A 25,548-nucleotide genomic window follows, 5' to 3' on the forward strand; every position below is an offset into this window, starting at 1 on the left:
AGTTTTCACACCTACCGACTGTCGTACGTCACTCAGGTGGGTTCATTTACAGTTTTCACACGTACCGATTGTCGTACGACACTCAGGTGGGTTCATTTACAGTTATCACATCTCTCGATTGTCGTACGACACTCAGGTGGGTCTATTTACCGTTTTTACTCCTACCGATATTCGTACGACACTCAGGTGGGTTCATTTACAGTTTTCACACCTACCGATATTCCTACGACACTCAGATGGGACCATTTACCGTTTTTACACCTACCGATATTCTTATGACACTCAGGTGGGTCCATTTACCGTTTTCACACCTACCGACTGTCGTACGACATTCTGGTGGGTTCATTTACAGTTTTCACACCTAACGATTGTTGTACGACACTCAGGTGGGTCTATTTACAGTTTTCACACCTACCGATTGTCGTACGACACTCAGGTGGGTTCATTTACAGTTTTCACACCTACCGATATTCGTACGACACTCAGGTGGGTCATTTACAGTTTTCACACCTTCCGATTGTCGTACGACACTCAGTAATTATTGTCCTTTGATTGGCCGATTCTCACCAACAAATGTTAGCCGACAATCGATAAGTGTGAAAAAGGTCAATCTCTACAAAAAACATATTAACGTCAAGTTTGTGATTAAACATTGAAACTCTCTTCATAATATTTATTTATTCCAATTTGTAGATTGTTGTGTTAATGGAATGGATAGTGTTGTCATAGTGAAAATATAGCATAAGAATATATCCCATGGTAGTATAGGGCATCCATGTTTCAAATTTCACTGTTTTCTCAGCCGATGGTTCTAGTATTTACTTTGGGTATATATATATATATATATATATATAATATATATATATATATATATATATATATATATTATATATCTACTCGTAAATAAAAATCACTCTCACTAAAAAATCAAAAAAAAAAAACGTTCAAATTTAGTAGGTATGTTCAGTTGGCCCTTTAGAGGCGCACTAATAAATCTTTTGGCGATATTTTAACTCTAAGGGTGGTTTTTAAGGGTTTAAAGTCGTCTTTTAGCATGTATATTCTTCTTATTCCAATATCTTAAAATTTTATAATTGAAAGTCCATACCATATGTTAATATAGAACTATAATCTAGAGAGAGAGTACCTCTTCGAAACAGTTGTTCTGGTAACAAATTAAACATTTTGTCAGGTTGGCATTAAGTTGAGTTGACTTTGTTAGGTTGGCACCAAGTTGAAGATTGAAATGCATTTATCCAGGACCTCCTAAATACCAATTTATCCAATTAGCCAAAATTAGCGTTTTCTCATCTTTTCTGCGTTTCCTCACATTTTTCAATAATTGATGGAAATATATTTAAAATAATTCAGTACACAGGATTAGCTGAGGCGGAAGAATTTTGTTCGCCAAAGATACGCCGATATAGTAACAGGTGTTTTTCGTGATCAAATTGACATAATACGTTCAAATTCGGTACAGAGGTTCCGCTGAGGTCTACATGCAGGTGAGCGAAGCGAGTCCGCTGATCTCATTTTCGGACGATCAAGTCGGGGGTCCAGGGGGCGGAGCCCCCTGGCTAGACGGATATGGCGAGTGAAGCGAGCCTGACGGCTAGTATATTATATATGCGTATGGTGCGAGCAGCAATACAAGCATACAGTATAATACATTCAACAAAAATAGAACTCAAATTCAGTAAGCTATAATATCTTGTACTACGTTTGGCAAACAAGATTATTTAGCCAGAGTATGGCATCGTCAAGAGCCAAATTAAATTGTTGCAACCCTTCATAGAATCTAGTTAGTGGGCGTGGCTCCAGTGGGCGTGGCTCCAGTGGGCGTGGCTCATCGTCCGTAGTACCTACCCATACTCCTCACAGAGAGGAGAATCTGCTTATTTCTCTGGCATCTCCCTTGCCCAGTCCTGAACTGGGCTTTGACTATTACACTGGGCAATGACTATTTATTTCTCACTGATGACAAATGACAGGCTGCTGACCACTGTCGGCTTACTTTTAGTGAAGCTATGTGATGCTGGTAGTCTTGAATGTATTAAAATAAAGATGGTTGGTTGGACAAATGTCTTCCTTTGGACATATTCTCAGAACCCCAGCGAATCGATTGTTAAGAAGACTTATTGAAAAATTCATGAGTGCGAAAACAGACAGAGCCACAATTCCTTGGCTTGTGGAAATAAAAAAAGACATCGAACTAAATTTAACTATTGACGATGTCAAAAATCGCACAAAAATCTATAGGAAACCATCACTGACAGAAAGAGGATCTTATCTATAAAAACAATTAGGAGAAGGCAACAGGTTTGTTCAGATGAATTGAGAAAAGAAAGGTCTGACAGAATGAAAAGTTACTGGGAAGGAAGGAAGGGAATTGAAGCGAATACACGAAGAAAGAGGATTAACCAGAGACTACAGTGATCCTATGTGTCATAAAATTGAAAAAAAAGATGGTTGGTTGATATGAAGAGTATTATTTATTCAATATCTAACATGGCAGATATTAGATAAATAATACTCTCCATATTAACCTACCATCTTTATTTTAATACATTCAAGACTAAACTGTTATTAACGTCCTGGTAACTAGTGTATTGAAATCATATGATAATAATTATCATCTGTAACATCTCCCTCTTTAAGACAAAGACTTCATATTAGTCGTATATTATCCTATATTCCCCTTTTTATTTTTCCTATATGAATTGTGTTTCTTCGCTGAACACCGCCATTATTGTTTCTAACCAGGAATGAACGTGGTTGTGGTAATTTCTCAATTATTCTTCCTTTTTCCCATTCTTTGTTATGAATATTCTGTATATATTCTCCTCTCCAATCACAAAATCTTCGGTGTTTTTAGATACATTACGATCATAGTAAAGTTTTTGAATCGATTGATTCTTTGCCATCTTGTCGATTATCTCATTAGGTACAATTTTTGGATTCAATGCGTAATGTGGTATAGGAATCTTGGCTCTTATATGTCTGCTATTAAGAAGCTGTGAAGGTGTATATCCCAATCCAGCTACGGGAGCATTACGATAATTTAGTAAATACAATTCCAAATCTTGCTTGTTTGCAGCTGCCTTTTCAAACATCGTTTTGAATATTCCAACTGCCTTTTCTGCTAATCCATTTGATTGTGAATGGTATGGACTTGATGTGGTAATTTTGAATCCCCAATTTTCTGCAAATTGATGCATTTCTCTGCTATTAAATGGTATGTTATCTGCTATTAGTGTTTGAGGTATTCCAAATCTGCTGAATGTTTCCTTAAATTTTTTAATTACGGTGAAGCTGCTTTTGCTATTGATTGGGGTTGCTTCAATCCATCTCGAATAATAATCAATTACAATTAAGTAGTTCAATCTATCGACTTCTGCATTGTCCGCTGCAATTCTACAAAACGGTTTATCTGGAATGTCGTGATTGATCAGTGGTTTTTTCGTTTTTGATTTTTTAAACCTTTGACAAATGTTACATGATAATATCTAATTGCGAATATCTGAATATATTACCTGGCCAATAGTAGAACTGATCAACTTTAAATATGTTAGATATCGAATAAATAATACTCTTCATATCAACCAACCATCTTTATCTTAATACATCCAAGACTATTATGTGGCGTGCTTACACTCTACAGTAATAATAGACAGTAGTTGACAGTAATTGGTATCTTCTTATGCTCTACTTTCTCTATAGTATTGTCTTATGTTTGTATGTTTGATTATTATTTTAATTTGTAGTTTTGGTTGTTTTTTAGCCAGTAAAGCCGCCGACAAGTGAAGTAATGGATGAAAGCATACGGTTCACTTTGCCTACTCGGTTACACTGCTGCATCACGGCCATGTTATACATTGCAACATCCCCGGCATACCTTTCTCACAGGCAACAACCCTCCGACCCACCTTCACAATGTATAACGGTCAGTAACTGTAGCTTTTTGCTCTATATTTTTGTATTTACTCATAAATTTCATACGCGTAACGCAGGTAAGGTCGGAGCATTTCACAACGTGTATCCTCTTTCTTTCAATGCTACTTCTTTTGAACTCGGTCTGACTCACGTTAAAAAGAGTTAGCACCTAATTAACATTGGGTTGCTATCCTTGTCTGGCATTTGACAAAGCTGATAGCTCATCCTTTTCCAACTCCGAACCTTTGCCAAATCGCTCATAGGCTATAAAGAAATAAAATAATTACCATTATATTTTATGGCATTCATGAATATTCATTAATAAATCATAAGACGATAAATTTGAGGTGGAATTCAATCAATTAATAATCAATTACAATTAAGTAGTTCAATCTATCGACTTCTGCATTGTCCGCTGCAATTCTACAAAACGGTTTATCTGGAATGTGATTGATCAGTGGTTTTTTCGTTTTTGATTTTTTAAACCTTTGACAAATGTTACATGATAATATCTAATTGCGAATATCTGAATATATTACCTGGCCAATAGTAGAACTGATCAACTTTAAATATGTTAGATATCGAATAAATAATACTCTTCATATAAACCAACCATCTTTATTTTAATACATTCAAGACTATTATGTGGCGTGCTTACACTCTACAGTAATAATAGACAGTAGTTGACAGTAATTGGTATCTTCTTATGCTCTACTTTCTCTATAGTATTGTCTTATGTTTGTATGTTTGATTATTATTTTAATTTGTAGTTTTTGGTTGTTTTTTAGCCAGTAAAGCCGCCGACAAGTGAAGTAATGGATGAAAGCAATACGGTTCACTTTGCCTACTCGGTTACACTGCTGCATCACGGCCATGTTATACATTGCAACATCCCCGGCATACCTTTCTCACAGGCAACAACCCTCCGACCCACCTTCACAATGTATAACGGTCAGTAACTGTAGCTTTTTGCTCTATATTTTTGTATTTACTCATAAAATTCATACCCGTAACGCAGGTAAGGTCGGATCATTTCACAACGTGTATCCTCTTTCTTTCAATGCTACTTCTTTTGAACTCGGTCTGACTCACGTTAAAAAGAGTTAGCACCTAATTAACATTGGGTTGCTATCCTTGTCTGGAATTTGACAAAGCTGATAGCTCATCCTTTTCCAACTCCGCACCTTTGCCAAATCGCTCATAGGCTATAAAGAAATAAAATAAAATTACCATTATATTTTATGGCATTCATGAATATTCATTAATAAATCATAAGACGATAAATTTGAGGTGGAATTCAATCAATTAATGATCTTTTAGAAAAGTAGCACTAGCCATTACTTTAGAATTGATCATTATTAACAAAAAATATCGGGGCACCGAGCTTCGCTCGTTATTTTTATTTATTGATAAACATGGCCCTGTTTCATAAAACTTATAAGTCACGTAATACAGTAGAATCACCATTCAACTTAAGCCGATAAAATCAGCTGTTCCTGTATTACAGGACTTCCAAGTCTTTATGAAACTACCAGATCCACTAAAGTGGCCAGAACACAATTCTCTAAAATGATCGTGTTTATTGACCGAGCGAAGTGAGATCTAAGATTCAAGTCGATGGTTTGGCATTTCTCTTAATGTTTAAATGTTTATATGTGTTGCGCATTTACGGTGAAACGTGGTAATAGGTTTTCATGAAATTTGACAGGTATGTTCCTTTTTTAATTGCGTGTCGACGTATATACAAGGTTTTTGGAAATTTTGCATTTCAAGGATAATATAAAAGGAAAAAGGAGTCTCCTTCATACGCCAATATTAGAGTAAAAATCAGACTATAGAATTATTCATCATAAATCAGCTGACAAGTGATTACACAGATGTGTGGAGAAGCCAGTCTGCTGTATTTCCATAAGGTCTATTGTTTCAATCAGGTACTTGTGGATGAGAATACTGCGTGAGGTCTACTGTTCACAGAACTACTAGTTGATAAACATGGCCCTGTTTCATAAAACGTCACGTAATATAGTAGAATCACCATTCAAATTACATGCTCAATATAGCCGATAAAATCAGCTGTTCCTGTATTACAGGACTTCCAAGTTTTTATGAAACAGGGGCCAGAACACAATTCTCTAAAATGATCGTGTTTATATTTTACAGCTGGCTATACGTCATCTTATGAATTTCGGGGATGCGATATTTTGATTTTTCACATACTCACTCGCTCACTCACTTTTTTACTATCCATTGCTGTTTCAGCCAAGGATGTATCCTTTTAATATCGTTCACTTTTCCCAAGGATGAGACCTAGTGCAATCGAATTTTTATATCATAAACCTACTATGTTCCAAATTTCGTGAAAATTGTTAGAGCCGTTTTCGAGATCCGTTAAACATAAATATATACCAATATAATCATAATATCGGGGGACCGAAAGTTCAAAAGCATAGAAAATTTGTAACGAACGATTGAATTTATAGTTTATATTTATTTATTTTCTCAGTCGTACAATTATTTTATTTTATTATATGAGGAGGCACAACCGGCTTATACCCAAAACTGTCCCTTTTCAAATTTATACTACCAAATCAAAATCTAGGTTAAGCTACTATCACTCATCAAAATAACAATTTATTCACACTTCAAAAAACAAACACATCATCAATTGCAAATAGATGTACTATTAATTCGATTTAGAATGATATACTATGTTTGTTACAATATTTGTTAATATTATGTACTATTCTACACTAACAGCATCTAGTTGGACTTTCTGAAGTAATCATGTTTTCTAAAAAAAGAGAAATAAACGAAAATAAGTTTTTCTTGCTGAATTTTTCTTCTCGTGAGATCAGCTGAATGATCCCACACATGCACTCGTTCACTCATTTCCATTACCGGTACGGTATCGACAGACGACAAAATTTCCAGCTGTTCTTCCAAGGACGTATTTATCCTTTTAATGTCCTTCAGCGATTTAATAAAAGAGAACCAATCAGAGAAGCCTTCTTCTGATTGGTCCACCTGGAATTTGATCACGTTTAAAAACTCAACAGGCTTTTGTGCAACCGGCACTCAAAGTTTTATTCAAGATCAAATCAGTGTTAATTCAAATTAGTGAAATTAGTTAAATATAGTGATGAATGTTTGAACTCGTGGCTAGAGCACAATATTTCCTTTTCTAGCCACGTCAATTATTTAACAAAAAGCTATTTATCTATTTTCTTGTAGCACTGTTGTTAATTGTTGAATAAAATTTGATTTGAAATGTATAATCTGAAAATAATTTGCAGACCAACACCTGCTAGTGTACTGCGCAGATGTGTTCATCCACATGTTGGACGTCGGCCAAAAGCACGAGCCTTGCTGCCACATTCTGCTCGGCAGCCATTTTGAGGAGGCCGCGGCCGAGGTGTCGTCGCGCCTCGTCACTCTGTGGCATCCGCACTTGGACTCCGATCAGCTGTTGCTCAACCTCACCTCGCTCGACGTCATCAAACTCAAGGTCACCCATCGGCAATTGGTCGACGCCTACAAACTGGTCGACGCGCCCATCGAGAACAGACTGGCCATCTTGCACTATTTCCTCATTCACGCCGCTGAACCCGACATTGTGGCTCAGGTCAGTTCTGATTTCACATAATTGATAGTCTATTATCTATAATACAGGGTGGGCATAAATTATTGAACACATTTCATAGATGAATAAAAAATTAATAACACCTTAATAATTTAATGTAATAATTTATAATGTGAAGTTATGGAAAAATTATTCTCATAGATGTAGCCCACCGTACTGTTGTCAATCAGTTATGGCATTGATAATATCACTTGGTATTGAGCAATGATTGTTTGTCAGATTAGCGTTCTATTAATAGTTCATTTTGGTTGTTTTGGTTTGTAGCCGGATGGGATATTTTATTTTTGTTTTTGCCTTTGTATTTGTTATTTTCTTTATACTAATCTAATTGTTTGTATTTTTATCATTTTGCAAGCAAGTTTTATAGTATATTACGCTACAAGCACAGAAAGTTAGTGTTTACGGTATGAGGATAGTTTCCCGGGCGAGGCTTGCCGAGAAAGAAGCCGGAAAGAAACCTGTTCTGACGTCAGACGAGAGTCGTCTGCAAACAATGTCTTTCAGATCTACGTAGGGACTGGAAAACAGCTGCTTTCTGTGCAGTGTGGCGAAAAAAATATATCAAAAATGATCTCACAGCTAGCGCACAATTTCGCTTTGCTAGCTGTGCCAATTCTATTTATTCAATCGAAATGTATTATTCATTTCCATGATTATGTATCCACTGTATATTTCAGTTATTATTGTATTAATAATTTGAAGTATTTCAAGTGATTTTGTATTTTTGTATTTTGGCGAAATAAAGATTTTTTATTTAAACACGGCTCAATTAGAGTTCACTTCCACAGGGTTAAAAAGCACAGGCGTTACACATTTTGATGATGTACTTATTGTATGAATCAATAAAGAATAAAGACTAATGCAATGGTATTAACGGTATATGGTTGAAGTTACATGTTTCCAGTTACCTGCATCAAGTAACTTAAAATTGGAACCATGAAAACCATCGATTCTACCTGGACCGAATTAAATCGGTTTGTAATGTAGCAAAGGTTAGCCATTCTTTCTATTCAGGTTTTGAAAAACTAGCCAATTTGGGTCAAAAATTGAATATTAAACGGAAAAACTGCTGTAGGAATCTTCGTTTTTTAATCAAGATACAGCGGTTGTTTTGCCAGATTATACTAAAAGCAAATAAAGTGCTTTTTCAGAAAATAATATTATCTAAAGGATGAATACAATTGAATTTTTCAAGATTTCTAAAATTTGGATTATTTAATTGCTGGGTTACTTGACATTAGCTTCCAAATTTGTCAAACATATTGTTTCATAATTTATTCTTCTAATTGTTCTATTGAGAATATTAATTTAAGTCTCTAATTTATGAATATTCGTATGATTTTTCAAATACTTATTTTGTTTGTTTCTTGTTTTGTTTTGCAGCTCATTTTGTTACTTTTGTTCGAAAACCCTTGGAAGGAGTTATATTTAATGATGGAGAAAATATTGACGTTTCTTCAGTACAAACTAAGTAAGATTGATATCTGATATGGTGGTCTAACAAGTAGATTATCCCCAGTAGAATATCCCTTAAATTATTCGACTCTGTTGAAATCATTTTAATATTAATAAACTAATATTACCCTTTTTTCAATGTCATCTCATGTCATCAGTTTTTCAGGCTATGGTTGATATAATTCCTTCCTTATTTATGAATACTTTTTTATCAATTACTATTACGATTATTCCTTATTGCATGGAAATAGATACTAAAACCTTGACTTCCTAATTTCTTGGCTTCCTTCAATCTTCCTTGTGTCATCTAATCTCAGGGATAATACTGATTGTTAAGTTTATTTTAGTTGTATCATTCTGTTCTTTCCTTTTAATTTGATTTCTTTTTCCTTTTGAGGGTTTATGGTTTTATTGGGAAAAATTTTGCATGAAATATCATTTTCTTATTATCCAGTTCTTCAAGAAGTTCGCCTATTCAGTTGAATATAAGAATACATTTTTGTACTTTCAAGTGATTTTTTTTCAATATATTATGTATTTTTTGTGTATTGTATTGAGGCAATAAATTTGATTTGAATCGTTAATCACTAATGAATGATTTATAATATTATTCGAAGTGCTTTCAAGGATTGAGGCTTAGAGGTTCTCGTTCCAAATATAAATGTTAGGCACTACTCACACTAGCGCGACTTGAATCATACGACTACAGTCGCGGATACCAGACTTTTTACCTTTCAACTTGACTTTTTACTTTCCTTGCTCTATTAACATAGGTAAGGAAAGTATTGCTTTCCAAAAAAAAAATTAAGGTACCCTAATTTCAAGTTTTCTATACGTTTCAAGGTTCTGAGTCCAAAAACATGATTTTTGGGTGTTGGTCTGTGTGTGTGTGTGTATGTGTGTATGTCTGTGAACACGATAACTTCATTCCTAATCAACCGATTGACTTGAAATTTCAAACTTAAGGTCCTTAGACCATGAGGATCCGACAATAAGAAATTCAATAAAATTCAATTCAAAATGGCGGAAAAAAATGGTTGATAATTACTAAAAAACCATGTTTTTCACGGTTTTCTCGAAAACGGCTCTAACGATTTTCTTCAAATTTATACCATGGATAGCTATTTATAAGCCCTATCAACTGACATGAGTCTCATTTCTGTGGAAAATTGCAGGAGCTCCGTAATATTCTTGAAAAAAAAATGGCGGATAATCATTAAAAAACCATGTTTTCACGGTTTTCTCGAAAACGGCTCAAATGATTTTCTTCAAATTTATACCATGGATAGCTATTTATAAGCCCTATCAACTGACATAATTCTGGGAAAATTGCAGGAGCTCCGTAATATTCTTGATAAAAATGGCGGATAGTTACTAAAAAACCATGTTTTCACGATTTTCTTAAAAATGACTTGACCGATTTATTTCAAATTCATATCCTGTATAGTTATTTATCAGCTCTATCAACTGGCATGAGTCTCCTCCCTGAGAAACTAACAGGGGGTCCACCCCATCCTTGAGAAATGACCTTTGTAACTTCCTTCTCATGAATCAGGTAGGTAGGTAGAGCAGTTCATAAAAAGAACACATAGTTGAGATATTTCATTTGTAGAACAGCTGTTTTGACGACTTTTAAAAAAATCATCGAATTTCACAATTTACACAAAGGAAAAAGTACTCTGAAAACAATGATATATACACATTTACAGAAGTCTGATCGTAGTTTAAAATATGTTACCGCCAATCGTCATTATGTTATTCCCCTAAATTATTCTCGTTTTAGAATGAGGCTTACAGTTCAATGAGCAAGGAAAGTTGTGTGAGTGTACCACACCAGATTTTTTTAAATTATGCAATTATTTAAGGCTTATTTCGATCAAACTTTATAGAATGAAAAATTATACTATTTTCACAGTCCTGGTCCCGTAGCTTTCCCTATCGACGAAGGGCCACTAGACTATAATACTACCCGTTCAAAAACATAGAGCATTTATAAATGTATCTTTCCATAAGCAACAGATGCTCTTCTGTATCTTCTCAAAAGCAACGTGTTGCATCCGAAAAGATACACAAGGAGCTTCTTGAAGCTACGTCCTCTTAGCACTGTTTCCATTATTGGTGATACGTTGCAACTCTCTCATTCATGAAGAATCTCTGTTTGTAGGGAGATTCCTTCAAGGAAGCTCTGTAGGGAGCTTCCTCCATCTAGGGATCGAGGGTCTCAAAAGCCTGATGTTTTTGCAAAACTGTGAATATTACCCCGCGAACCATACCTTGCCTATTTGCCGTTTCATAGTTACGGAGGTAAAGCTACAGGACGCTTACAGTACAACAAGTAGACGCGTATTTTCGTTTATATTCTCGCTATGTCACTTTAAATCCTAACCCCTATTGCAATCCTAAATTTCTATTGAAAATATAGGATACTCAAGTCTCACGTCTCTTCGCGATCAGCAGTCTTTTTATTCTCATCATTTTATGATTATGAGTTTATGTAACTGATGATGTCTCTAATAGAAATCGCAATTTTTTCAGTTGCTCGAACCGATGGCAGAGCAGTCAATGGATCTGGACATAACCAGCGTGATGCAAGAGGTGCTGGTGGGAGGGGCATTCGCCACAGTCATGCGCAGTCTGCCTTCCGACGCGCATGCGCTGATCAACCTCCTGCCTTTCACCACTGTCAACGCGGCCACGCCCATTGAAGTCAAGGTTAGTAATGCTGAAGCCCACATCGGGCATAGGCTTGTGCCTCGGTGACATTATTATGTAGTGCATAGATCAATTATTATCGACCCAAATACAGACCTTATAGTGAGGTCCACAATATAATGACAGTGGAGAAAGATAAGAGAACAGCGTTGCCGATTCTCTGCCTTGTCACTGCCTTCTATAGAAGATAGCTGATACCGGTACTGATGTATTACCTCATTCACTCACATATCTACTATAGAAGATAGAGGTAACAGAGAATCGGCAATTCTGTAGTCCTATCATTTTCACCGACTTTATGATGTGAATCTAATTACTAATTTATGAGTCGGCCAATGAGAGAGAGAGAGATTGATTGATTGATTGATTGATTGATTGATTGAGTACTTCATTTATGTAGATTACAATATATACTGGCTTATACACTTATATACAATAGCTTACAGTACAGCAAAATTATAGATGAATTTACAAAATATAAACTAAGAAAATAATTATTGAGCTGTGACAGAATCCAAGGGCAGGGCAGTGGACTGTGGATGATAGTTGGTATAAATACCTACAAATAAATCTTTGAATTCTGTGCATAAAAATACTGATAGCTTGAAGTGTGGTAAGTACGCCAATAAAAGACTAAATGAATCAACAATATAAGATTTAATAATAATAAGATGATAATAGTAGGCAGATGGCCACATACAAAAACAATTGTGTCAAATATCTTGGGATCAATAAAATAATGATAGGCAGGTGGCCACATACAAAAAACATTGCATCAAATATCTTGAGATCAATAAAATAATAATAGGCAGATGGCCACATACAAAAGCAATTGTAAGTAGGTTAAGTCTTTGAATCTTTAAATAATAATAGGCAGATGGCCACATACAAAAACAATGAGTCAAATCTTGGGAAAATTACAACATGTGAAATAATGTAGAGAACTACAAAATTTAAATGAAATTAGGTCAATGACATTAATGACCATTGAAGTCTGACAATAAATGCTAAGGTAGTAATAATGATACCTGAAATGAATATAAATTGAGTGCTATAATGAAAGTTATTACTAAGATACAATAATAATGATAAAAAAAATGACAATAAGCTGTAAAAAAATGCTCAGCAAGTAACGTATAAAAATATATGCGGCATAGGCCTTCAGTGATTTGAATGTCAAAATAGACTTCGACCAAACAATTAATAGGCGTTACTGGCCTTAAAATATCACTTAAGAGCTAAGGGTAGCTAATAAATACAATGAGGACAGTCCGGGTTGAATATAGGCGACATGGGCCTTCGATAGACATTAATAAATCAATTAGTAGGCGTCAGTGGCCTCAGAAAATCACTTGTAAAGCCAAGGGTAGCTGTCAAATCCAATGAATTAATAGGCGACAGTGGCCTTAGTGAATTGAATGTCAAGATAGACATTAATAAAACAATAATGATGCATACGTAAATGAAAATTGAAAAGAACGATTTACATAACCTGAATAAAATTTTGAAGAGGAGATGCGGCCAGGCAGACAGGCAATGACTCCGCAATACCAACAGGAACAGGACGTCAGCAAGCGATGAAATGATCTGGCCATGCGATGACAAGCATGGAAACGTCCACTACAGCAGGCGAATCCCCCAATGGAAAAGTAGGCTGGAGCGAGTAGAATTCCAAACGAATAATCCGATCTTCAAATTGTGGAATTTTTGGATTGATTTCCAAACGGTAGAGATGATGCACTTGAAAGTTTGAGGTTCACGAGGTGAAGCCAATTGTAGAAAAATGGCAACTGAAGCCTACACGAGGTTGTAATTTTTGACAAAGTTTATCCAATTTTAACAGAGTAACTGAGTGAAGAACTCGATGAATAATTGAATCACACTGAAGAATAGAACAAACGAATTAATTTGAAGAATAATTCACACTTTAAAAACGTTTTGTAAGTCCGATGAATTCAGATGAAAGGTTTAGACCGAGCGCAGGAAGCACACTCGCCGACCTCCATGAAAAGACAAACAGCAAAAGACGCTAGTAACAAAAAGGGAAGGCGGAAATGTCAGCCACGTATGTGAAACGTCCACAAACGTTTGGTGAAAAAGTGGCAAATATCTAAAAGGTAAGATGCCTAAAGACAAGATTAAATTCCAAAAAATTGAATAGCACAAATATTAAAATTGCAACGGCAAACAATCCGACGAAAAAGGTACGAATAGAAGTATAGAAAACCAGCTGACTAGAGCAGTGGCAAAGAACCGCGACTGTGACGTCACTGGTCAGCGCAGACGCACAAAAGACACAGCGCGCAGACAGACAGACATGATGACGACATGATGTCTACGTAGTAGCGGAACGAATAACAAGTGGAACCGTTCCAATAGATGCTTTGTCAGATTTTACAGCTGTATATCATATGAAAAAAAGCAATTTGTAATAACTATAGATAAAATAGATGATATTGTTATGCATCTACATAAATTGGCGGAGCTTTGGACAAGTCAATGTCCATTCTTCGGAAAGAATATTCGAAGTATCCTTCCCACCAACTCTCTACCAAGAGAGAGAGAGAGAGAGAGAGAGAGAGAGAGAGAGAGAGAGAGGAGAGAGAGAGAGAGAGAGAGAGAGAGAGAGAGAAGGATGACTGTCAGGTTGAAAATTGAACAGAAAAATTCACATTTCGTTTTGCAGTCTTTTATTTAGCATCGCATTTTCTACAACATGTCTGAATAATTATGTTATTTATTATAAAAACAGAATATTTTTCAATATTGTGTTGGAGATAGTAAGGTCATGTTTTTTCTCCCACTACGTATTTTTGTCATCTATACTATAATAAAGGAAAGAACTGGCTTATATACACGTACGGGATACGAAAATTATGTTTGGTGCATCATTACGTCTGAACTTATGTCTGAACTACGTCTGTCAGGTTTATGCCGCAAGAAAATGTGTGCTATCTTCTTAAACCTCCAGTTTGAGGTTTGTAATGCTGTTTGAACTCCTCCACTGAATATGCACCAATCGACAGCAGCTCCTTTCTCAATTGAATTCTGAATCTCCTCCCTGATAATTCTTTTAAGTGGGATGACAACAGGTTTACATTCGAATACCTGAGCTCCGTACTCCTCGTTTCATACATGCTACTCCGGTGCGCATCCTCTCTACAAGTTATTTCTGTATCTGATCGAGTATCCATGAAATGCTTCATCTGTGTTAAATCCGTGAATATGTTTTTTTATGAAGCAGATTGTTTCAAAAATATACATGCTTGGGAGTGGGAAAATTTCAAGATCCCCGAAGTAGGGCCGACAACTTGTTCCTATTGATTCCCCAATCATCACCCTCAAGCCCACTTCTGCAATCTAAACACCTCCAACACACCAGTAGAATTTCCCCAGAAAATAATTCCGTAGTTGTGAGTGGAACAGAGAGAAATAAACGCTTCTAAGAGCAGTCGAATCCTGGGCAGCTTTTAGGTTTCTCACAACACAAATTGCAGAGTTAAGTTTGTTTTTCAGGCATCCAGATGTGGTCTCCATGTAAGGCCAGAGTCAATCACCACTCTTATCTCATTTACTGAGTCTATATTTTGGTCATTGACTTTCAAACTAGGTACCTGCTTTTGTTGTCCGGAAAGGCATTTCTTTCGTTTTATCTTTATTGAAAAGTAACATGTTAGCCGATAGCCTTATGAGTGATTCATTGAATTGGGTTTGATTACAGCTGAGCTGTAAGCACTTGATGTCTCTGACGTGATCTGTAATACATAATCTGTATTATAATCATGCCATACATTATCTGTAATAAAGGAAAGTATTGGATTATAGTACGGGATAGGAAAAACACGAATGACGCATCATCATGTATGAACTACTCGCTGATTAACTTGAAATTTTGCGTATAGGTTCTGAACTCACCGATGATGGTTATAGGCCTATTTCAAATTCTTCAAGATTCCAGTACGTCACGTTCTCAGTATGTCAAGTTTTTAATTGACCCTTGCGGAGCACGGGTTACCTACTAGTCTCACAAATTTTATATTTCAACACTCTCAGCTGCCTCCACTGCTATACTTACCATCGTTGCTTAGTTTAGATCCTAATACTTGACAGGATCTTTTCTATTACTCATCTAAATCTCAATTTTTGAGTTCACTTTCAATACTTGGTTTAATTTTTTGCCCCATGTGGGTTGGGGGAGCTTTGAGTCGATCATCGTACTCAAGAATGTGTTGAAAACCAGAATTCACCCACAGTATCCATGCTTGTCGTAGGAGGCGACTAAAATGGACCTCAAGGCAACTTCAGAAGTTGCCTTGCCTTCAAACCCACGGGATCTGCCCCATCAGGGCAGTATCGGAGGGGCAAAAAGAAAAACCCAAGAGACCAGTGATGGGTGAAAAACCAGGCACAAATGTGGGTGAAGAGGCTGAGTCGAGGGTGGCCGGGCGCCGGGCGGAAGGACCTACAGAAAGGCCAGGAGTGGAACTCACGTAGGTCACGTGTTTGTGGGTGGAGAGGCCAAAACTCACCACTGCTCAAAGAAGAGCGGCTATTTAGGCAAAACTTCTTGAGAGAGGTGAGGCTTTTGACCCTGTGAAGTTTCGGAGGGGCAAAAAGAAGAAACCCAAGAGACCAGTGATGGGTGAAAAACCAGGCACAAATGTGGGTCAAGAGGCTGAGTCAAGGGTGGCCGGGTGCCCTATAGGCAACTTGGCCGCCCCTTCCTCAGTGGAAGGACCTACAAAGAAGGCCAGGAGTGGAACTCACGTAGGTCACGAGGACTAATCAGTCTGAAGAGACTGACAAGCATATCACACTGATGAATGATGAATGGAATGTTAGTATAGGGAAAAACTCCTGGTTCTTGTAAAGGACATAGGTATTGGTTTGCCTAACTAACATACTACTTTGGAACACAATAAGCTTCGGTTGAACGTTCTTTGAACCTTTGGATCCTTGAATCCGTCCCTTCAAAAACAATAAACAATATAATACTTGGTTTGAATTGGGTTGATTGCAGCTGGGCTGTAAGCACGTAATGTCGCTGACGCAGGAAGACCTGTGGAATCCGTCGGTGATGCTGCTGATGCCACGTCAGCGGCTGATGCCCTACCGGCCCGACATGTGGACGGCGCTCTGGGATGCGCTGTCAGCCAAGAAGGAGCCGCGCTTCCGGTCGGCCACCGTCGCCGAGAAGCTTATGGTGTCGCTCGTCTGCTATCAGGTAGGGTCTACCTTTCATTCTTCTTTTTATGAAATATCATTCAAAAATTGTCATATCAATACATCAATGTTTGAATTCCACTCAAATGACAGGTGGTGACAAATTCCGGGTGTTCAAAAAAGATCGACCCAATTTCAAAATTGAATAATATTGGTCTAAGCGCATCACCACGATCGAAACTGCATTACCGGCAACTGGAGACAGGACCTCCTATACTACCGGACCTGTGCCTAGAAAAAAAATGGCCGCCGTATGTGGTGGTCTTATAGAAATTCCTACTGAGAAAAAAAGAGGAAAAAATCACTAATCAGCTGCTGGGAGAGCATCTCAGTTTATCCAAATCTCAGTTCGTCTAGTTCCCGTTTAAAATATCATTGCCGGCCACCACATACGGCGGCCATTTTTTTGTAGGCGCAAGTCAGGTATATAGGAAGTCCTGCTGGAGAGGTCTAGTGTTTTGAAAAATCAAATCAAATTTTATTTGCCATTTCAAATATAATACAAAACAATGATAAATGTCAAAACAAAGTTAAGCAAGATAGACAATCAAAGTATTCATATAAATAAAAACTTTGTTACACAAAATAACATAATAGGCGCTGCCTGCAAAACCAAGGGTTTGAGTGCTGGCAGCGAGTACCAAAAAAATTCATAAAAAGTACAATACACAAGTGAAAGAGAAGAAAAATTAATACAAATATGTATGACAATAAAAATGTACAGAATACTGATAATATGAGAAAAGTTGAAGTGTAATACAAATGGAGTAAGTTACTGCTATATTAAATTTTATGATTGGTTGCTGTTATAAGTCAATGTTGATATATATTGTGTTGGAAGGAATATATCTGAAATATAATTGAGAATTGATACAATTATTGATGAACTGTAGTTAGTGAAATGAGATGATGGTGATATTTAATATTATATTATGTTTGTAAGAATTGAGAAGTGTTTATTGATTTTATCCACTCTGCTATTTTTTTAGGATTTGCTTTTGTTGTTCTATTTGCTATTAAGTTTTCTGGTAGCAGGTTGATGAGTCTATTGCAGATGTAAGGAAATTGTCTTCGGCATACAGTCATGTCAGTTCTGTTAATTTGATAATTATCTTGCATTCGAAAATTGTAGGTTCGAGCTTGAGGTGTAAATAGATTTCTGTTTTTAATTATGTATAATATTATGTTTTTCACAAATAGTTGCCTAACTGTTAAAACTGGGAATTCTGTAAAAAGGAGATTTGTAGGGTAACGTCTGGGTCGACCAAGTGCTGCTTTAATTAAGTGTTTTTGAATTAAGGAGATTTTGTTAAAATGTACGTCCAATGCCCCACCCCATACCCTAATGCCATACTGTAATACTGACTGGGCGTAAGCAAAGTAAATTAATAGTAATATATTTAAATCACCTAACCCGTTTAACCTGTAAAATTTATGTATAATATGTTTCATTTTTTTACATATATTATCAATGTGAGCGTTCCATTTGAGTTGTGAATCTAACATGACTCCCAGATATTTTGTCTCCCTCACTCTTATCAATGCCTGACATACACAGTTTTCATCCCTCTCCTGTAAACCTTCCAACTCTACATAATGATTATAATATGTACAGGAGTCTGAGTGAGTTTTTACACCATCTTGAAATAGCTCTGTAGGGATAGACCTTTCTGATGGAGAGAAAATCATGTACACAATTTTTTTTTATGTTAAGTGTCAGCGTGTGGTGATCCAGCCAAGATTTAACCCTAGCCAGACCAGCCTCGGCTAAACACTTAACCTCCCGCCAATTTGACCCAGTAAAAATTAAGGCCGTGTCATCTGCAAAGGAGATGGAATGGCATCCATTGATGTCAATTTTCAATAGATCATTGATATATACCAAAAATAATAACGGGGAGAGCACTGTACCCTGTGGAAGACCGTAGTCGGTCAATGTCAGTTTACTGGTGTCAAGGATTTGTATTCTTTCATGCAGGTAACTTTTAAATAAATTTAACACCGTTCCCCGGATACCTATTCTCTCTAGCTTACGTAGAAGGACTTTATGAGGAATGGTATCATAGGCCTTTGCCAGGTCCAAGAACACAGCCAGAGTTTTTCTACTGTTTTTAAAGTTTTCCGTTACAATTCTAACCAACTCAGTCATTGCATCTTCGGTGGATTTACCCTCCTGAAACCCGAATTGATTTACAGCAATAAATTTGTACTTTTAAAGATATTCGACCATTCGTTTTTTTATTATCTTTTCAAATATTTTAGACAGGTTGCTTATAAGGCTGATAGGACGGTAGTTCTCGGGAGCTTTTTTGTCACCTGATTTATGGAGAGGAATTATTTTAGCTATTTTAAAATGTGAAGGAAAATGGCCTAACTCGAAACATTTATTAAATAAAATTGACAATGGTTTGGCTATAAACTCTGCTATATTTTTCAAACATATTATGTTGCCTACTCCATCCACTTCCGGAGAGGAGTTACTTTTTAAGCTTTTAATCATTATTAGTACCTCTTCATAACTTGTTGGATGCATAAAGAATGATTTTGGAGTGTCAGCCGCTGCACAAGGTGGATACTGTTAACTGGATTTCGTGTGGACCTGTTGAGGATTTTCTCTGCATAGTTTCTTCCTACTTCTGAAAAATATTTATTCATAATGTCTGGGTCGATTTCGGGTTTCGAAAAAATCGCCACTAGATGTCTCCCCTAGCGCTGACTTTAAGCAAGGTCTATAAATACCACTGAACTCCATACTAACTGGAATGGACTAGCAACACAAAGAAAGTGAGGCAGCTGGTAAAGATAGGCAACCCGCATTGCTGTGGGATTCGTCATTTTGTAACACATTGGCTCTTATGGAAAAATGCATTGCACAGTTTTAATTTCTATTTTATTTCTATATTGTATATCTTATTCCATGGAAGCGTTATTTTTCCTTTATTAAGCAGTTCATTGTTAACTTTTTGAGAGCAAAAATAATGAAATAGGTTGAATATGAATAAAGAAAATATTTTTTTCATTTGTGACTGCAGTAGTTTTAGTATTGTCAACTTTTCACAAGCAAGGGAATAACTTTGGGTCAGATTTCAGAGAAGCGTATCATTTATTTATTTAACATGGACAAATATAAACTGTCATGAAATGATTGGGAATGAAAAAACAGGCTCATAGTCCTTATTATTCCAATCCCGAATTTTGTTCGTACACAGTCCAAAGGAGGGCTGTGTTTAATTGAAACTATTAAACACAGTCTTATGTTTATTTTTATAGGATAAACTATTGTTTTTTGGATTATATGATTTATTGTTATTGTTAAAGGAGAGATTTATGATAAATATTGTTTAAGAAAATATCTCAATTTAATAATATAGGCCTACTTACAGCAGGCTATGATCCGAATGTAGAATTATGTGGGTGTGCATTGGTGTAATTTCAAATCATGTGCTGAGTGGGAGTTTCAGAAATGAAGCAAATAACGAAGAAACATTTTATTATATTATATGACTTTGATAAGCAAACAGTAAAATATGCTACATAATAACCAGAGTAAAATAAACAATTTGAAATGAAAAGGTTTCAAAAATTAATTACAATTCAGCTGATAACAATATCATATTTTTTAAATAAAAGTAGGTAAATAAAATGAATTATGTGGACTCATGATGATTCAATAACACGGGATTATTGAATATGTAATGATAGCAATATACTAGGTATTCTGATAACTTTTCAAATCATGTAAGTGTGGGAGTTTCAGAAATGATGCAAAGAAATCTATGAAGAGACATTTATATTAATTGTATTATAATTATGACCATATGATAAGCAAACAGTAAAATATGCTAAATAATTATTATTGTAAATTGAACGATTATTTATTTGAAATGGAAAGGTTTCAAAAATTAATCACAATTCAGCTGATAGCAATATCATATTTTTCAAAATAAAAGTAGGTACCTGAAATAAATTATGTCATCTCATGATGATAACACAAAATAATTATTAATCATTTTTATTTATTCTTTTTTGAATAAGGATTAATTTGTTCTCCAACTATGTTTCTTTATTTTAGATGCTATAAAGTAGGCCTAAATTTTCAATTAGCATAGAAACTATCACCGTATACTAGCGGAATATAACCAAATTTGTTGTTTTGTTTGGTCAAATAAACTGATCAATATAGAAAAAAGTATTGGAAGTGTATGTAAAACAAAAAGGTTTCTTCAAATTTATTAATAGACTACCTGTGAAATGGTATTTCATTTCCTTTAACATGCCCATTCTTGCATCCAAATGCAACACAATACATCACCATTTCTCGGTCGTATTTTTATTCAATTCTACGCATTTTACGACAAATACATCACAATATTTAAGAGAAAAGGTTTTGATCTAATACTAATAGCCCTGATTCTCATTCAAATACGTTTTTCAACTTTAAAAATGAAAAATCGTACTCAAGAGCTGCATCAACCGGCTTAAATGTATGAGTACGAGAGAGAAGGGAATCCCACACGGTAGGCCTGTCTCACTCACTCCGCCTTACACACTTTCGGCTGTAGCTTAGCATTGGACAGCCCGTTCCAGTTAGTATAGAGTTCACTGGTAGTGGTGCACCAGTCACGTGGTTTCTGGTTACTGCTCACTTCGCCGAAGCCGTACATGCACCGCAACTTCCCATGAACACAATCATACAACACTTATAATAAATCATCATAAACTTGATACTTCTGTGAGTAATTTGATGTTAATTGGTTTGTGTGCATCATTTTTTAAAATAAATAAAACTGTTTAAATTTGGGTCTTTCTTTTTGAAACACTCGGTATTATTATTAAATTTAAACTAATTAATTAATTTACTTGAAAAAATGCATACATGTTTGGAAACAACAGTCTTTGACAGCCCAAAACTGTTTCCGATTCAGAAATACAAAATCAATAGAGTTATACTAAAACTACAATACATTATAGGAATGAAATACAAAAGAACAGAATATATCACGTTAAAATGATTTAAATTATGATATTGACAATATTAACAATTCAATATTTGAGTATGTGAAGTTAATTATTCATATTATGTAATAAGGTAAATAGAAATAAAATATAAATATTCATATTACAAGTAGCCCTATACAGAAAATAGACAATAATATGTAATAAGGTTTGTTGAGAAAAAAAAATGTTAGAAAAGATAGTGACTGTCGGCAAAAGAAAACTTGTACGCTCTATTATCTTGTTCTGACATTGCAACCTCTGTATTATGTTTTGTTAACGTTGATGCCACTTTATCATCTAGTACTGTCTTTGCAGCCACTCTATTATCTTGTATTATCGTTGTAGACTCTCTATCATCTAGTACTGTCTTTCCAACCACTCTATTATCTTGTTCTATCGTTACAGCCTCTCTTTCATCTAGTTCTGTCTTTGCAGTCACTCTATTATCTTGTTCTATCGTTGCAGCCTCTATTATCTTGAACTATATTGAAGCCTCTGTATTATCGTTGTAGCATCTATCATCTAGTACTGTCGTTGCAGCCACTCTATTATCTTGTTCTATCGTTGCATCCTCTCTTTCATCTAGTTCTGTATTTGCAGCCACTCTATTATCTTGTTCTATCGTTGCAGCCTCTATTATCTTGAACTATATTGAAGCCTCTGTATTATCGTTGTAGCCTCTCTATAATCTAGTACTGTCGTTGCAGCCACTCTATTATCTTGTTCTATTGTTGCAGCCTCTCTATTATCTTGTACTATATTGAAACCTCTCTATTATCTTGTCCTGTCGTTGCAGCCAGAAGCACTGTCGCGATGCAGCACGCCCCTCTCTCCTGGCGGCGCCCTGATTGGCGGTTCGGCCGGCAGTCTGACTGACATGGCCATGATAACCGGGGGTTGGGGCGGTGGCGGGGGTGGCAGGTCAAAAGGGGTGGCATCAGCTGATCCGCTGCCCTTCTACGAGGTGGAGTCATCAGCGGCCAGCAAGCAGGAGCATGTCATTTCTGTCGTAAGTCACACACTTCAAACTATCTTGAATGAAGTGAAGTCAATATTTAAAATTGAATTAAATATTTCATCTGTCGGAGCTAGGACGTTTTAGTACTCTCGACCACTCGACCTTTATATTTACATTAATATTCAACATTTTACATACAATGCTGTGAAACTTATTTTGTTAGAATTCACGTAAAACTGTTAAGAGTTTCTATAAAAAATTATCCATGCTGGGAAACGTAATTTGTCCAAATTCACTTTAATTTAACTTCGAACTGTAAGCGCTCCTTAAGCCTGGTTTTCATTAGTAGAGTTAGTGGTCGAGTAACTGGCATACTAACTCTACCGAGCTTACTCTACTTACTTGGTCGAATAAGGGTCGTTTGCACAGTCAAAGCTTAAACTGAATTCAATCAGCTGGTGGCTTAAACTCAGAATGAATCACATTATAAGAAGCGAGACTCGATACGGATTTAATCCAGTTAAAAATGAAAATATCGGGAACCGAGCTTCGCTCTGGAGTACAAAAGTATAAAAAATTTGTTACGAAAGAAGAAATTATAATAACATTCATACGGAAATGTTCTATCTAATCACAGTAAATTGAGATTAATTCCCTGAGGAATGCAAAAATTCCACTCACAAAGGCCCAGTTGCACAAAAGCTGGTTAAATTTCAATCCTGATTAACTTCACGTGAACCAAATCAGAGATTGATTGATTGATTTTTATTGAGTGCTAGGTCTAGTAAGACCCATTGCACATTACAACAAAACATAACATCACAAAAATAATAGAATGTAAAAACTAAAGATAAATATTCTAAGAACTTAGAATTAAATAGGTAATGAGATTACAATAAAATATTAATTATAATTAATACTAATTATAATGAAATGAAGAATATTAAAATACAATAAAAAACTAGAAAATAATTACTGCAGCATAACAACAAGCAATAACAGATTCCATCACTCAATCAATACCAGCAGAATGAAAATTAAAACAGAAAAACAAAGTAAATACATTTTCAGTAAATTAGTAGATAGAAAAGAGAATAAAACTTGCATTGATATTTCCTTGAAAAAAAAATTGAACTGTTATTAAACAGTGGAGAAAAAAAAATGTATCTATATTTATAGGCTATACTATCAAACCAAAAATAATCAAAGTAATACATGTTATAATGAAGTGTGTTAAATAATATAAACTATTTATAAATGGATGTAGAAGACAAATTTTTAATATTCATATGGTATGGATCATGTAAAACAGATAATCGTTAAAGGACTAGTCACTCATCAATCATAAGCAAATGAGCGTGCAATCTTTTCTTAAACAGGGAGAGAGACGTGGAAAACACAATGTGAGCTGGAAGGGCGTTCCACTCTCTGCTTGCTGTGTGATGAAAGACGAATTGATATGGATGTACGGTGATGAGGAATTTGAAGAGTGAACTGATGTGACCTGGTTTGACGAGCAGTATGAACGGATGATAACAAAGTGAATGAGTTACGCAGATAGCATGGTCCTTCATTTTTCACAATTATTTTATATACCAGAATCAGGAGGAAATATTTCCTTCGATTCTTGATTTTCAGCCATTCCAGTTGCATAAAGTAAGGCGTTATATGCTCATCCCGCCTGGCATCGTAGATGTATCTTATTGCATAATTGAGGGATCTCTGCATCCTACCATTCAATTCATCTGTCAGGTCAACGTATACGGTTGAGCAATAATCAAGAAAGGGTATTATTAATGATCTGACCAATAGGATACGTGTGCTTTGAGGCAGGAAATGTTTCAGACGTTTGAGCTGGTGCATGCCTGCAAACACTCTGTTACATACATGAGTGGTCTGCTCCTTCCAGCTAAAGCTGTGTTTTCGTAACGGGCAGAAGCAGAATCGATTGCAGCGCACCCAGGCGGGCAGAAACAGTAACACTCAAAGAACTAGTTCTTTGACATGAATTTTGCTTTATGTGTTATGGGTAATGAACTTTTTGGGTTGTCCAAAAGGTAATTCTAAAATGATTATTGGATATTTAATTCAATAAAGTGAATAAATTGCTTTTTATAACTCAGATAACTTTTCCACAATTATTAGATACTTCAATTATGCTAAATTTTATGCTAAAAAATATGCATAAATTATGCTAATTTTAATCTTCATAGGCATGTCAATCAAAGAGTTTACTTTTCATTTCCTATGCTTGAAATTTGTAAGGGTGAATTATTTGAAGTAACTGATTGTATTTCATTAATTATAAGATATTATTTTATTAACTAGAAGCATTCCATTATTAATATATATATATTATTATTATAATTATTTTATTAACTAGAATCATTTGCCTTCAGAGTCAATGCATGTTCTTTGAATCCACAGAGAACAGGATCCTCTCTGTGTTGAATCACATCGTGTATAGGTAGGCCTACCTACTATGAGTACCGTATTCAACTTCAAGGCCTATTGAAGCTCTATCGAAAAAAATCAAATTAATAAATGAGTGTTTTACTTTTGGCATTTTTGGAATCTACGGGTTAATTACACCAAGAGAAATAAATATTGTAAACGTTTTTTAGGCAAT

The 25,548-nt window shown here is 35.6% G+C and overlaps 1 protein-coding gene across 1 annotated transcript in view; it reads left to right on the forward strand.

Moving 5' to 3' along the window:
* The window catches only part of LOC120350081 (protein pigeon-like), a 62,468-nt gene that overhangs the window by 17,582 nt on the left and 19,338 nt on the right, over positions 1-25,548 (forward strand). Inside the window, exons 9-13 of the mRNA XM_039422234.1 lie at positions 4,722-4,884; positions 7,227-7,555; positions 11,564-11,740; positions 16,761-16,964; positions 22,758-22,970. Coding sequence (XP_039278168.1) covers positions 4,722-4,884; positions 7,227-7,555; positions 11,564-11,740; positions 16,761-16,964; positions 22,758-22,970 — 1,086 coding nt within the window. The remainder of the gene's footprint in view (positions 1-4,721; positions 4,885-7,226; positions 7,556-11,563; positions 11,741-16,760; positions 16,965-22,757; positions 22,971-25,548) is intronic.

Source organism: Nilaparvata lugens, chromosome 2 (genome assembly GCF_014356525.2).
Source record: "Nilaparvata lugens isolate BPH chromosome 2, ASM1435652v1, whole genome shotgun sequence".
Lineage (NCBI taxonomy): Eukaryota > Metazoa > Arthropoda > Insecta > Hemiptera > Delphacidae > Nilaparvata > Nilaparvata lugens.